Genomic DNA, 13901 nt, shown 5'->3' with positions numbered 1-13901 from the left:
AACCCTATGTAGTCAATCAAAAATGTTATGCTGTTAAACCTGTATTCAGATGCAACTTGCTGACAAAATAAAAAACATTTTATACACAAGATGGAAAACTAGACAGAACGTGAAAAGGCAAATTCCTGTCTTCAAAGGCCAGAGGTTCGATGATTGGAACACTCCCCTTCCTGGGTTGCCTATAGCATGCCATGCCATGTAATGTAGGAGATGAAAAGAATGTCTATCATGTTGCACCAATAGAAGATTCACATTTTAACTTTTATTAATAGATCAATGTAAGTTTGTAATATAGGCTGCAGTGCAAATACAAAAAAAGTGATAACTTATAGAAAACATGCCCATCTGCCTCAATTGTCTCTCAGGGAACAATAGAATTAAATGCAGAAATTGGGTCTAATCACAAGTCACTATACCAATGAGTAGGAGATTGCTATGAAATAAAGATAATTCAGGAAAGTACAAAGTGGTATATCGAATTGTCCCTACACAGATGTGTGTAAAAATAAATATTATATATATATATATATATATATATCTCCTCCTTATGATCTGAAAAAAGACAGTTATTAGAGTCTGCAAAACTAGATATCTCCCAGTTTAATTCATTGGGTATGTAGCCTATTCATACATGATTGCATCTATTGTGTTGAGCACACTGTATAGTGTTAATATTTCCAACAAAGTATCCAAATCCGTGTTCTTATGGTGTGTACACACAATGCGATTTGGTCACTGAGGATTTTTGACTTATCGCACAGTGATCATATTACAGTGTACCATTTTTTTTGCAGCAACCAGCACATTTCACATAGCCAACAATTCTGGCTAATATTGGGGCAGATGTATTAAGCCTTAACAAGAGATAAATGTAAGGGTGATAAGGAGAGATAAACGTCCAGCCAATCACCTCCTTACTGACTTTTTTCAAACACAGCCTGTAAAATGGCAGTTGGCAGGTGATTGGCTGGACGTTTATCTCTTCTTATCACCACCATTTATCTCTTGTTAAGGCTTAATACATCTGCCCCAATATTAGCCATATAATATTGTATACAGGGCTTAATGTTTAGATTTTCCTAGTAGATCCGTGTAGCTTCAGATTATCTACGTAAGTAACTAAACCGTATCCCACATTGCAAGTTTAAATCACAGATCAACCTGCCTGTTGTCTACCCACAACATGTGTGGGCTAATGCAGGGAGCGCAAGTATTGGAATACAAAGTCCAGAGACAACCTACAGGGTATTTCAAAGGATGTACACAAGAGGTAGTGCAGTGTCAGTGCGCACTTTGCAGTAACGCTTCATCAGGGCCTGAGGTGCATTGGCATACCAATAAATGCTATCACTTTTTCTATACTTTCACTACTTTCCTTTCTATAATATTTAGCAGCCTATTAATTTAAATTTGAATCTTCTATTGGTGTACCTTGCTAAGACCTTCTTTTCCCCTTCTACATTATTCCAATCCTAATGTTATGTGACAGCTCATCATGTATTTAGATGAGCTTTAATTTGCTTGTAATAATATTTTAATAGGGAGGCCCTTGAGACTTATTCTCCTAGATACAGACCATACCTAGTGGGACTGGCATTCCCTCTATTGATTCACCATACAATATGACCCGGTGATTTAATGCTACATAACATCCACACTATACAACAGCATGGGGTAGCATATGCTGCAAGTAACTACACCTGCAAGAACCCATTAAAAATAAATCTATATAATAAGTTGAAGAGTCTGTGTGTGTGTGTCCGTCGCATTGCGGAAACACCGTGGCACTCAGAGACACCAAATTCGGCAACAAGATACCTCTAGACCTGCTGGTGTGCACCTCGAAGCCGTTTTTGGGAAATTTCACTTAGAAATTTAAAAAACACCAAATTTTAATTTTCCTTCATTGATGTTTTGGTGAAAAGATCGACGATCTGGGAAACAGTTGACGAAGAAACAACCACACCTGATTTCATTGCTGCCATTGAGTATGAATGACACATTCTAACATTATGGTGAAGGCTTTAAACAATTAGGAAATAATTGAGGATATACATAGTCCACACACACACACATACACATTGTACACGCACACACACATAGTACACCACATACGCGCACATAGCACACAACACACACATTTATACGTAGAGCACCTCACACATTGGACAGATTCACACACACAAAACACACCACATGCAGTACAATACAAATCCATACACACTACAACACACACCCAAAAACAGTACAACAAACACACAGAACACACACACTTAAGCATTGCCAGGGTACGCACAGCACACTACACACACATACATACGTAGCACACCTCACAAACTTACACTTTCGTCAGATACACACAACACAACCCACACACATAACACACCACTCACAGTACAACACACACCCACATTCACTACACCACACACCCAAAAACAGTACAATACACAGAACACACACACTTAAACATTGCACAGATACACACAGCACACTACACACAAACAGATTTATACATAGCACACCTTACACACTTACATATAGGGCAGATATACACAACACACACACACACACATAACATACCTCTAACAGCACAACACACACCCAAATTCACCACACACACCCAAAAAACAGTACAACACACACAAAACACACACTTAAACATTGCACAGATACACAAAGCCACAACACACACATACTGTATATACAGTACATAGCACACTGTATATACGTACACTGCACTCACCCTGTTAGTCAGTTGGATATCAGGCACTGCTCTGCCTTAAGGGTTTCCCAGACTCTTTTGGTTCATAGATAATGTTTGGTCGAAGTTAAAGAATCAGACTGAGATGAATATTTGTCACGTTATAGTGTACAATTTACTCAATAAATCGTGAAAAAAAATGTGTACATAGAAGTACAATCAAGAAATGAAAGTAAGATTAAAAATTAAATTCTGATTCAAACTGATAATTGTTTGGATGGCGGTGGGTTGCGAAACAAATCTATAGGTGGAGGGGGTATGGATATTGTGGGCATAATTGGTGTTTGGTACACCTACAGGGGGTCCCTGGTTGATGAGAAATTTTCACTACAGTGTCATCGTAGGGGGATTTCCAATTGGGGATCAGGTGGTCTTTTAGGGACCCCTTTACAATCCCGTTGGTCTCTTCTCCTGGAGCCTACGGTCTCCCTCAGTGATTGACTATCATTAAGGGAGACCGTAAGCTCAAGGAGAAGAGACCTACAGGATTGTAAAGGTTCCCTAAAAGACCACCTGGACCCCAATTGGGAATCCCCCTAAGGTGATACTGTAGTGAAAATCCCATCAATTGAGGGCCCCCTGTAGGTGTAACAAACACCAATTATGCCCACAATATCCATACCCCCACCTATAGATTTGTTTCACAACCCACCCCATCCAAACAATTATCAGTTTGAATGAGAACTTATTTTTTAATCCTACTTTCATTTCTTGACTGTACTTCTATGTACACTTACATTTTTTTCACGATTTATTGAGTAAATTGTACACTTTGTAACATGGCAATTCTTTTTCTCAGTCTTATTCTTCAACTTCTTACACTCAAACCTTATCAATGCACCCATTGATGATTGTGATGGCTGGATCAGTGGATTGGCCCGGCGGGTGTAGGGAAGAATTTGGCCCATTGCACCCATTCCCAGTGGTGCATTACAGTGGTGCGGGTAGCGTGCTTCACGTCATGACATCATGTGGCCAGGCCCACGGACCTGCTCCCACACTCAGGGGCTGCCCCACTGTTTGGTAGAGATGCCCGGTACATGTGCTTTACAGATCCCCAGACCTCAGAGACTGCTGCAGGCAGGTTCGGTGAGGGGAGTGGCAGGGAGAACTGAATTTTTAATTAATTATGGCACGGTAAGTAACGCCCACCCTGTACCCACGCACTCAGTGCCTGTAATTACACACCCTAGAAACTGTACCATTGAAAGTATAGAAATGGAGGTGTGGCCACGTCCCTTTCTGATTTTGTACCGATTTCTGACCCTCAGATGTTGGAGGATATATCATACAGTAGGTGCTAAATCTCAGGAGTGGATGTGGAATTCATCAACACATACAAGTTATTAACTCAGGAGCGTTGCGTTTCAAACAACACCACCACACCTGACTGCATTGCCGTCATTGAGTATCAATGCAAACACATTCTAACATTATGGTGGAATCTATAGCAAATTACAATCTTAGGTCTTTGGCACAGCATACTGTAAGATGACATTTTTCAGCAATTTTGGAAATAAAGAAACCCCAAGGTTTTCTCGGGCAACGCCAGGTGGGTTAGCTAGTAATTAAATAAATGAAAGTACAACAGATTGGGTGTATACACCATACGATATATGTCGGTTCAATCCGTGTTGGAACTATATATTGTAAAAAAAAAAAAATCCAATATTTTATAGGGAAGGAAGAGTAAAAACAAAAGGGGGAAAATATGGGAGAGTAAAAAACAAGGGTGGAGACAGGACCTGCTTGTACAATGGTGTTTGTCTCGTCTAGTCACGCTATGCTATGGCATCGTTAGGTAGTGCCAAGCGTCTGTGTACAGCTTCTGCCAATTAAAATATGCTGCATGCCTATATTCTGTGAGCAACCACGGTTTTATTTGCATACTAAATGCTACGTTAGTGTTTTACAGTAAATCATTGTAACATAACATTTAGTATGCAGATACATTCACAAAATAAACATGCAACATATTTTAATCAGCAGAAGTTGCTTGTGTATCCTATTTTGTGGGGGGGGGGAATAAAAAATGTTGCATGCAAATAAGCTCAGCGCTACCAAGTCACATGAAGCTTATGGGTTGTGTAAGGTGACATGTTGCGCAAAGGTAAATGTATGTGAACAAATCTGTAGATTACGGTTCCTCTGATGTTTTGCTGGACACACAAGCTACTAATCCAATATCATATCTGTACATTCAATGAGAAACGTTAATAGCCAATTTATTGAATGGCTTTCACTTTATTAAGAAAAAGGGAGCAAGCATCATTCAAAAATTCACTGCGACTTATAGGTACACCAGGTTTTGGACCTAGAAGAGCTTGGTCCATAGCAATGGCCAAACAGTCTGGTCCAAGCTTTGAACCTGCCTCTAGATAACTAGCAGGCACACACAAGTCACTGGCAACAAGTGCCTCTTCTAAAGTGTGCAGGACAGACTGACAAACTCTTTGGTCTGAATGGTTATCTCTATTTAGAATGTTAAACAGATTGTCTGCTTTGGATATAAACTCCACCAACACAAAGCAGGTCAGCACCCCATAACGAAACGCATCAAATGGCACTGCCTCGTGATCTTGGCATCGGATCTTCTTCAGAAGAGCAGAAGAAATGTCATTGGGGAGATCACCCTCCTGGCAAATATTGGTCAGCAACTCACTGTAACTCTTTCCATTCACACCAGGCTTTTTCTTCCTTCCCCCAGCATTGAGGCAGTCATATGCAGCACTTAAGTTGTTGTTAAAAGCAGACCTGTAGAAGAGAATGAATACGTACTAAAATTCACCAGTCATTTCTACTGTAACTCTGTTAAAGGGAATTTACTAAGCACATGCAAATAGGACTCACTGTTATTGTACCAATATGGAAACTAGACTTGAAACTGTCAAATTTCCCATCTGCGACTAACAGGATACAAGCCGTAGGGGTGTATTCAGTTATTGCTGGATTTTTCACCAGGCGAAAAAATATTTAAAAAAATGTAAATTTCAGGGCAAATTGAATTCAATGCCTGTAACGATCCATGTGGATTCCTCTGATACAAGGGTTTTTGACCACAATTAGTTGAAATTGCAGGTGTTTTAGACAGATTTTGGTTTTTACTCATGCCAAAAATAAAAAAAGCGAAAAAGTACTCAAATGGGAGAAAACCCACAATAGAATACTATGGGTTCCAAGTAGTGAGGGTTAAAAACCTCTCTTAATTGAATACCCACTCATTCACAAAACTGCTAAAACTCAACTTAAAGTGGCTTAATACTGTAGCTGCTGATAAGCAAGCATAAATAGCAGGCAGGGCAACTCAACCATTTACTTAATCTGCTGCAGCGCGCCAGTGATAGTGCCTCTTGGTAGAACACAAACCATAGAGAATTTTATCTTGATCCCAGGATTGGCAAATGAATACATGGTTGCTGATGCTGGCAGCAATGAACCATGGCAATGAGGGGGATGTTTGCAGGGGCCATGCTAGCCCTCGTAAGAGATATCCCCCACTGTTCTACATGTACAGACTGTGAAGTACATAGTCAACAACCCATGGGAGTGTGCGCATACTTAATATAGTGCATACACACGATACAATATGCAAGAAAATATCGTTAACTATTCGATTATCGAGCATATCATATTAATAGACTGGTGTGTAGGAACCTATACAGGGTGACTGTTACAAAAATGTACAGTACTTAGCACTGCAATAGATTAGTTGCACATAAACTGAGTTTAAACCAATATTTGGGTACATTTACTGTACATACTAATTTCCAAAACTATCCCATTTTCATCACAGTTAATGCAGGTTAAACCTTAACAATAATAAATAAAAGTGGGGCAGTTTAGTGCGATATGTCAATTTTTCACTATCCTGCACTGGATATTGTAAACGCTCTACAAGCTGGCGCGGAGCATAAAAGGGTGAGATTTGAACATCAGGCAAGGGATTTGCAGGGGTGTGGTTGTATGGGGAACAGGGAGAATTACTGCACGAGATTTGGTGTTGCCCTAAGCGTCTGAGATTATCAGGCTAAGGGAGGGGCCAGTACCTGGCACCACTGTTGCTGCTCTGCTTTCTGGTAAGTCAGGGATGGGGAACCTTTTTTGTGCCAAGGGCCAATTGTATGGTGGAAAAACCCTTCGGGGGCCATATGTAAAAATTTCTCTTACAAATTGTCCTGCTGCAGCCATCCCATGCTCTGGCGGCTGCCGCTGAATAGGACTGACAGTCTCTGGTTGCTGTTAATTAAGAGGAATCTCGCAAGAACTACCGACCTCTCGCAAAAAGTCCCCTGTACTTGTCTCCCGGAAAAGCTGCCGGGTGGGTAGGAGGGCCACTCAGACCGGCTACGGCCCCCGGGCCTGAGGTTCCCCACCACTGTGGTAAGTGGACCTTCACTCTGGGCCAGCCACCAATAAGCAGCATTACCTTCTATGCTAGCCCCTACTCCTGTTCTGTACTTTATCAATCTCCCTCTGTGTGACTAGGCAGCTCTTCCCTCCACCCCTAAGTGGCAGGATTCTACCCTGTTTTTTTTTTTTTTTTTATTCCCCCAGCATTTATTTCCTTGGGTTGTCTCTCCCTAAACCACCTGTCCTGGATTTTTGTCAGTGCAAATTGGTAATTTCAAGAGAATGGAATGAAGGCTATTGCCGCTCTGACCTTTTTTTTTTTTTTTTTAAAGAGACATTCATTTACAAGGCATGGTTTTGCCCTGTAAATTATACTTTAATAAAAAAATAAATAAAAAAGTCACAGCTTGCCTATCATCCCGCACCTTTAGCAAACTCGGACCCGATTTACATTGTTGCCACAGCTGTCAATAGCAATTGAATATCCTCATAATGTTAGCAAGATAGCTAAACACAATGGACTTGCTACAGTATTTATAACTGCAGTGTTTTCCTGTACAACAGTCTCCCTTGTCCCCCACACCTCCCCATGTGCCAGTCACCAGGACCTCTGAGAGTGATGAGCCAGCTTCAGGTACCACAGGGCACGGCTTAAGCGTTGCTGGCCTAATAACTTGTGTCCACGTTCTCCAGCCACCGCTCCATCGGCTACTCCCGTCCCTAATGTCCTGAAATAATCTGCCAAGAAGCTGATGGGCTCCTCCGGCCGGGCCTCCAGCAGTGTGAGCACAGCTTCTCTCATCATGCTCCGCGCTCCGGCTTGAGCTAGAAAATCTGTCTCGTTGGCTGGTTGCGGCGGAGGTCGAGGGACCGGCGATCCTACCAGGGTGCGTCGCTTATCAGTCATGCTGAGATTGAGCTGCAGCTGGTCAGCTGCCATCATTTGGGAGTGCTGGAAGATATAGAGAGACAAGAAATAGAGAGTACATGGATCTATACTATGTAGAGTCAACCAAGGGAGGCCAACTCCAGTCCTCAGGACCCCCCAACAGTTAACGTTTTCCATGTCTCCTCACAGAATCACAAGTGAAGTATTTGACTCCACCTGTGGATCTTTTAAAATGTGTTCGTAAGTAATGAGTGCACCTGTGTACCTGCGAGGTGAGCTGGAAAATGTGAACTGTTGGTAGCTTTCGAGGACTGGCATTGGCTGTAGACAATATCTTGGTGAAGGTGGCAGATCCTGCAGTTGTGGAGAAAAGTTCTGAAAGTGTCAAAATTAGTGAACAATGTCATTCAGTGACGTCACCGGGACACGCTGAATGGAAAGCAATAGGTCAACAGTCAATAGGTGGACCACTATTGTTCAGCACATAAAAAGTGTTGACATGGTCAAACGGTCAACACAATCAATAGGTTAACATGATAAAGGTCGACATATTTCCCCCCCCCCCCCATAGTTTACTATCCAAGACGTTATAGAGTGAGATTATAATAGTGTGCCATGCGTAGCGAGACGACGTGCACAAAGCAAGGGACCCATACACGGTGACATGCTACCCGTATTCAGTGTCCATGTTGACAGACAAACACACAAAAAACCCTCATGTCAACATTTTGACCGTGTCGACCTAATGCATGTCAACCTTTTCTATGTTTTAACCTATTGAACCTATGACAATACCCTGCTGGACATGCAGATCATTGGCTATATAGTCAAAATGGACATGCATGTTTAGCAAACAGAGGGGGTGGAGCGTGCATCGATAACAGTACTGAGTGCACACTCTACACTTTTTTATTTTTTATTAAATATATCGCTCAGAAAGGCCCTTTTGAGTGATCTCTTTAAAAATTGTGTATTGTGTATGGTTTATGCAGTGACTTGCTTGGGTCAGTACCTTCTGCTCCCTCTCTTCTTTCCAACACTCCAAGCAGCCCCATTTCTACACACAAAGGTCAGTTGCCACAGACAGAACAGACAGCACATAATGCTTCTGCCAAACAATAGCTAATCGCCAGTTGTCATTGGCTGTCTCTCTTATGTATGTTTCTCACACCTTAAGGGGCATACACACCTGGCAATTGCAGCCCCATTTCTAAGCAATCTGACATGATCGCTTACCCCAAGTGATGCACGGTTCTGACCCTCAACTCAGGCCCCCTCTCGGCAGGAAGGACGGGGGATCGGATGACCATACACTGCCGTGACTTAGTTCTCACAGTAGTGTATGGCTACCTTAAGTTGCTTATGCTGCAGGCTACCAGACATCATATGTGACTGAGACCCAGCAGGGTGCCTGCATCCACAGTGATGAGAGGGGATTGGGGGCCATGCATTCCACAGCATCGCCTCCACTCGTCAGCACTGCAGCAGAGATTACGGAGAATGTCACCAACAGCGTCTGGTAATGTGCATTATCATTGACATCAAGTTTACACAATGGACGATATTTAGATTATTGTTCCATCCTGTTAGAATTGGCAAGATTGATATCCTCTAATAAAGGGATGGGACAACTTTAGGCCCTCCAGCTGTTGTTGAACTGCACATCCCAGTATGCCCTGCTACAGTTTTGCTATTTGGCCCTACTAAAACTGTTGCATGGCATGCTGGGATGTGTAGTTCAACAATAGCTGGATGGACGAAGGTTCCCCATCCCTGCTCTACTGTGTAATAAGCTTAAAATGATTTCTGTATAGCCTAACCATTATTAACATGGAGTAACCTCACTATTGCCTGAATCGTAAACGTGAGTACCATGTCATAGCAGACTAGCATTAAAATATGACTTTATATTATAGAGAATCTTGAGCAATCCATACCTGGATCTCCAGTAATAATCCAACCACTTCTCGCCACAACCAGATATCTCCACTGTAAAAGTTATCAATTCATCTTCTAAAATTGTTCTTTCTACTTGCCTCCTGCCTGTCATTCACCTCACTGGCATTGGTAATAAACGCCGGTATACCTTCTTCGCTTCGCTTAGGGAAGGGAACCGGATGTGACGTCATGTGAGGGCGGAAATTATTGGATGCCCTTAAAGAGTTTGTTTTGTTAATGTAACCTAGGTTTTCTGTCTATAATTTATGTAGGTTGCTTTGTCGCTACGCTCTTGGGCCAAATCGGCGGCTGTGTCAGGATATGCCACAGGCTGCGTGCGGAAGTGCAGAGGGCGGAGCAGACTGCAGTGCAGAGTCCAGCATTATGGGAGGAGGAGCTACGTGAGGTACCCTGGAGAGGGGTGTGGTTATGACATGCAAAACCTGTGTGCCGTGGTTTACTAATGATTTATCATTCATTCATTGGAGAATGAGATGGGTTCAGCTCTCGGAAGAGAGACGGTTCTTTTGAACGGCTCGCAAATAATTTTTCTTTTTTCGTTATTAATAATAATAATGATCAGTATTAACAAAAAATCTGATTAGTTATATATATAATACAAACAATGGTTTAACCTCCTATAACCTCCTATAAGTTTAACCTCTAATACTTTTATCAAACGGTGTATATAAACTGAACATATCACCCTCCATACTGCTATAAATAAAGCACTCAATAATGTCATATAATTAAATTAATTCACCTAAAAGACATCATGACAGGAATACAGACCTGTATGTGCTATAAAATCTATAAACCCCAACATTTACAAAAAACTATGTAGACCATGTTGTTCATTCAGGCCACGTGGGGCTATGGTGTCCAATATATGGATCCACCTAGCCTCAGCCTGAAGGAGCATTGTACCCCTATTGCTGCCCCTAGGGGTAGGGGTATATGGTCCACGATCTTGGACTTGAGGCTGGCAATATTGTGACCCTTGATGGCACAGTGTCTCGCCACCGGCTGGTCACTGCCCCCACTGGCCAGTGCCTGCCTAATGGCGTGACGATGGTTCACCATCCTTTCTTTAAATATATACACCATCCTTTTCTTTATATATATACGAGATAGTCCTGGCACTCAGTCAGTATCTGCAACAACTTGGGTGCCCCTCAATCCCCCAGAGGAAGTATACAAACAATACAGCAGAGGGCAGTCGCAAGATTTTCAAAACTGCACGGTGGCAGTTAACACAAATAATTCAACTGACACAAAAGGTGTGAGTCAACGTTTCGGGCGGGTTGGTGCGCTTCATTTTATTCTCTCCTACACACACATATATATATATATATATATAATATATATGTATATATATATATATATATATATATATATATAGATAATATATATAAGGCTCTGATTGACCAGTGAGTGTGACTGAGTGTTGGTTCCTCCAGCCACTGATTGGATCATCATGCATCATGAATGCAGCTGCAAGGCTAATACTCTGTCAGTCACTTCATTGGCTACCTGTATTCTACCATATTCACTTCAAAATTATTTTACTACACACAAAGCCATAAACCAAACTACACCAACATACATATCTTCCCTTATCTCAAATTATCTTCCAACACGAGCTCTACGCTCTTCCCAATATCTGCGTCTCTCATCCACACTCATTACTCGCTCCCATTCCCGATTGCAGGACTTTCTTCGGGCTGCACCCACTCTGTGGAATGCCCTCCCAAGCACAATAAGACTCTCCTACAGTCTCCAAACCTATAAGCGTTCCCCAAAAACTCATCTCTTCAGGCAAGCTTATCAAATTCCAGAACCAGTCACAGAACCGTGCATTCTGGTGGAATCGATGCAATAAAGAATACAGTATCTATCCTTATGTATCAAGGCCTATTTCCCTATAGATTGTAAGCTTGCGAGCAGGCCACTCCTACCTTTTCACTGTCTGTAAATACCCTGTTTGTTGTATCGCTGTCTCCTTTTGTAAAGCGCAGCGGAATATGCTGCTCTATATAAGAAACTGTTAATAAATAAATAAGAATGGTCTCACTCCAGGAAACGCTGCTCAAATTTAATGGATCACGGCTCATTTAGAAGGACCGAATCTTTGAGCCGGCTTAGCTGTGAGCTACCCATCTTTAATTAATTTGTACTATCAACTAGTTATGTGAGGCTGGATTGATTAGAGGAAATCATGAATTTAAAAACCAGAAACAAGTCTCCCTCAAGAAATAAACATGTTGCAGGATCTGGAGTATACATGCTCATGTGTGAGATTGGGGAGAGCTGTGCCAGTCGCACAGAAATCACAAACTTATTATGCGGGTGGACCCTCTTTGTGCACTATTAGTATTCAATATTTCGATATGCGAGGGTGTGCTACCATAGACACAGAATTAATATATTGGGGAGGACAGAGAAAGGGTGTCTTTGGTTGGTGCACCAAAAGAGAATTTAATAATAAAACATGACTTTTATTGGTTTCATTAAAATAGTTGCGAAGATATAAAAAAACACAAAAAACACATAGGACAACATTGAGCGATTTAAAAAGGATATAATATTTCCTCACCTAGTGGGAGCCCACTTCACACTGTCCCTGAATAATTTTATAAAGCACGGTGGTGCAGTAGTGCACACAGGCTGTGGAACTAGTGGCTCCAGGCACCCAGCGGTAGCGCTGAAACGGGATCACACCCGTGTTCAGGTGCTTATCGCTACTGCATAGTGAGCCCCAGGAATATATACATTGTATCTGATAATTGTTACATCCTGGATAAGCATACACACTGTAAAACTGTCAATACATAACTTTTCCACTCTTAAATTTCAACCACCGTGCTTTATCAAATTATAAAATTATTCAGGGACAGTGTGAAGTGGGGTCCCACTAGGTGAAGATATATTATATCCTTTTTAAATCACTCAATGTTGTCCTATGTGTTTTTCATGTTTTTTTATATCTTCGCAACTATTTTAATGAAACCAATAAAAGTCATGTTTTATTATTAAACTCTCTTTTGGTGCACCAACCAAAGACCTTTCTCTGTCCTCCCCAATACATGCTCATGTGAATCATCAGTGTAAATTTAGGCATACAGTAGTTTATCACTCCATTTTATCACTTTTTAAGGCTAATGGCCCCCATACATCCGAAATCACAATTAATTGTTTCTCAGATCCAGTGATTTTTCCCCCAGATAAATTGTTTCTCCAATCTATTTCACTTGCCCACACACTATATATTTGTTTCAGTGATTGGCAGATTTTTCCCATCAAAAGATTGTATCTTCATATCTGGAAAGTGCCCATACATCACCTCAATCATTTGTCATTTCAGCTGTCACTACTTTTCATAATTTAAATAGAAGAAGACGACGAGACAGGAATGCCCACACATATAAAAAAGAACCGCAGATAATACCAGATTATTAAACATGTTTAACCCCTTCCTGACACAGCCAGTTTTTGCCTTCCTGACAGAGCCCTTTTTTTTTAAATCTGACATGTATCACTTAAGTGGGGATAACTTTTTTTTGCTTTTACTTATCCCAGTGATTTTGAGATTGTTTTCTCGTGACACATTGTACTTCAAATTAGTGGTAAATTTGGGTCGATACAGTCTGTGTTTTTTTGTGAAAAATACCAAAATGTCGTAAAAAAATGGAAAATTTAGCAATTTGCAAAATGTAAAATTTTCTGCTTGTGAGACAAATAATCATACCACTCAAAATAGTTAATAACTAACATAGACCATATGTCTACTTTATGTTTCCATCATTATTTCAACTTCCTTTTAATTTTTTTGGACACTAGGAGGCTTACAATATGAATAGCAAATTCTCAAATTTTCAAGAAAATTTCAAACACTGATCTTTTTAGGGACCAGTTCAGTTCTGATGTGACTTTGAGGGACTTGTATGTGAGACACCCCCATAA

At 41.1% G+C, this 13901-nt stretch overlaps 1 protein-coding gene across 1 annotated transcript; it reads right to left on the bottom strand.

Moving 5' to 3' along the window:
- Positions 1-4985: 4985 nt before the first annotated feature.
- On the bottom strand, positions 4986-10327 carry TPGS1 (tubulin polyglutamylase complex subunit 1). Its single transcript, XM_083156972.1, has 3 exons — positions 9938-10327; positions 7720-8063; positions 4986-5515 (listed from the first exon to the last, which is right to left on the bottom strand). Exons 2-3 carry the CDS (start codon positions 8052-8054, stop codon positions 4987-4989), a joined length of 864 nt encoding a protein of 287 aa, XP_083013098.1. The 5' UTR covers positions 8055-8063; positions 9938-10327; the 3' UTR covers position 4986.
- Between the last annotated feature and the right edge of the window lie 3574 nt (positions 10328-13901).

This window comes from Crinia signifera, chromosome 8 (genome assembly GCF_055691185.1).
Source record: "Crinia signifera chromosome 8, ASM5569118v1, whole genome shotgun sequence".
Taxonomy (NCBI): domain Eukaryota; kingdom Metazoa; phylum Chordata; class Amphibia; order Anura; family Myobatrachidae; genus Crinia; species Crinia signifera.
This window is presented reverse-complemented; position numbering and strand designations above follow the sequence as displayed.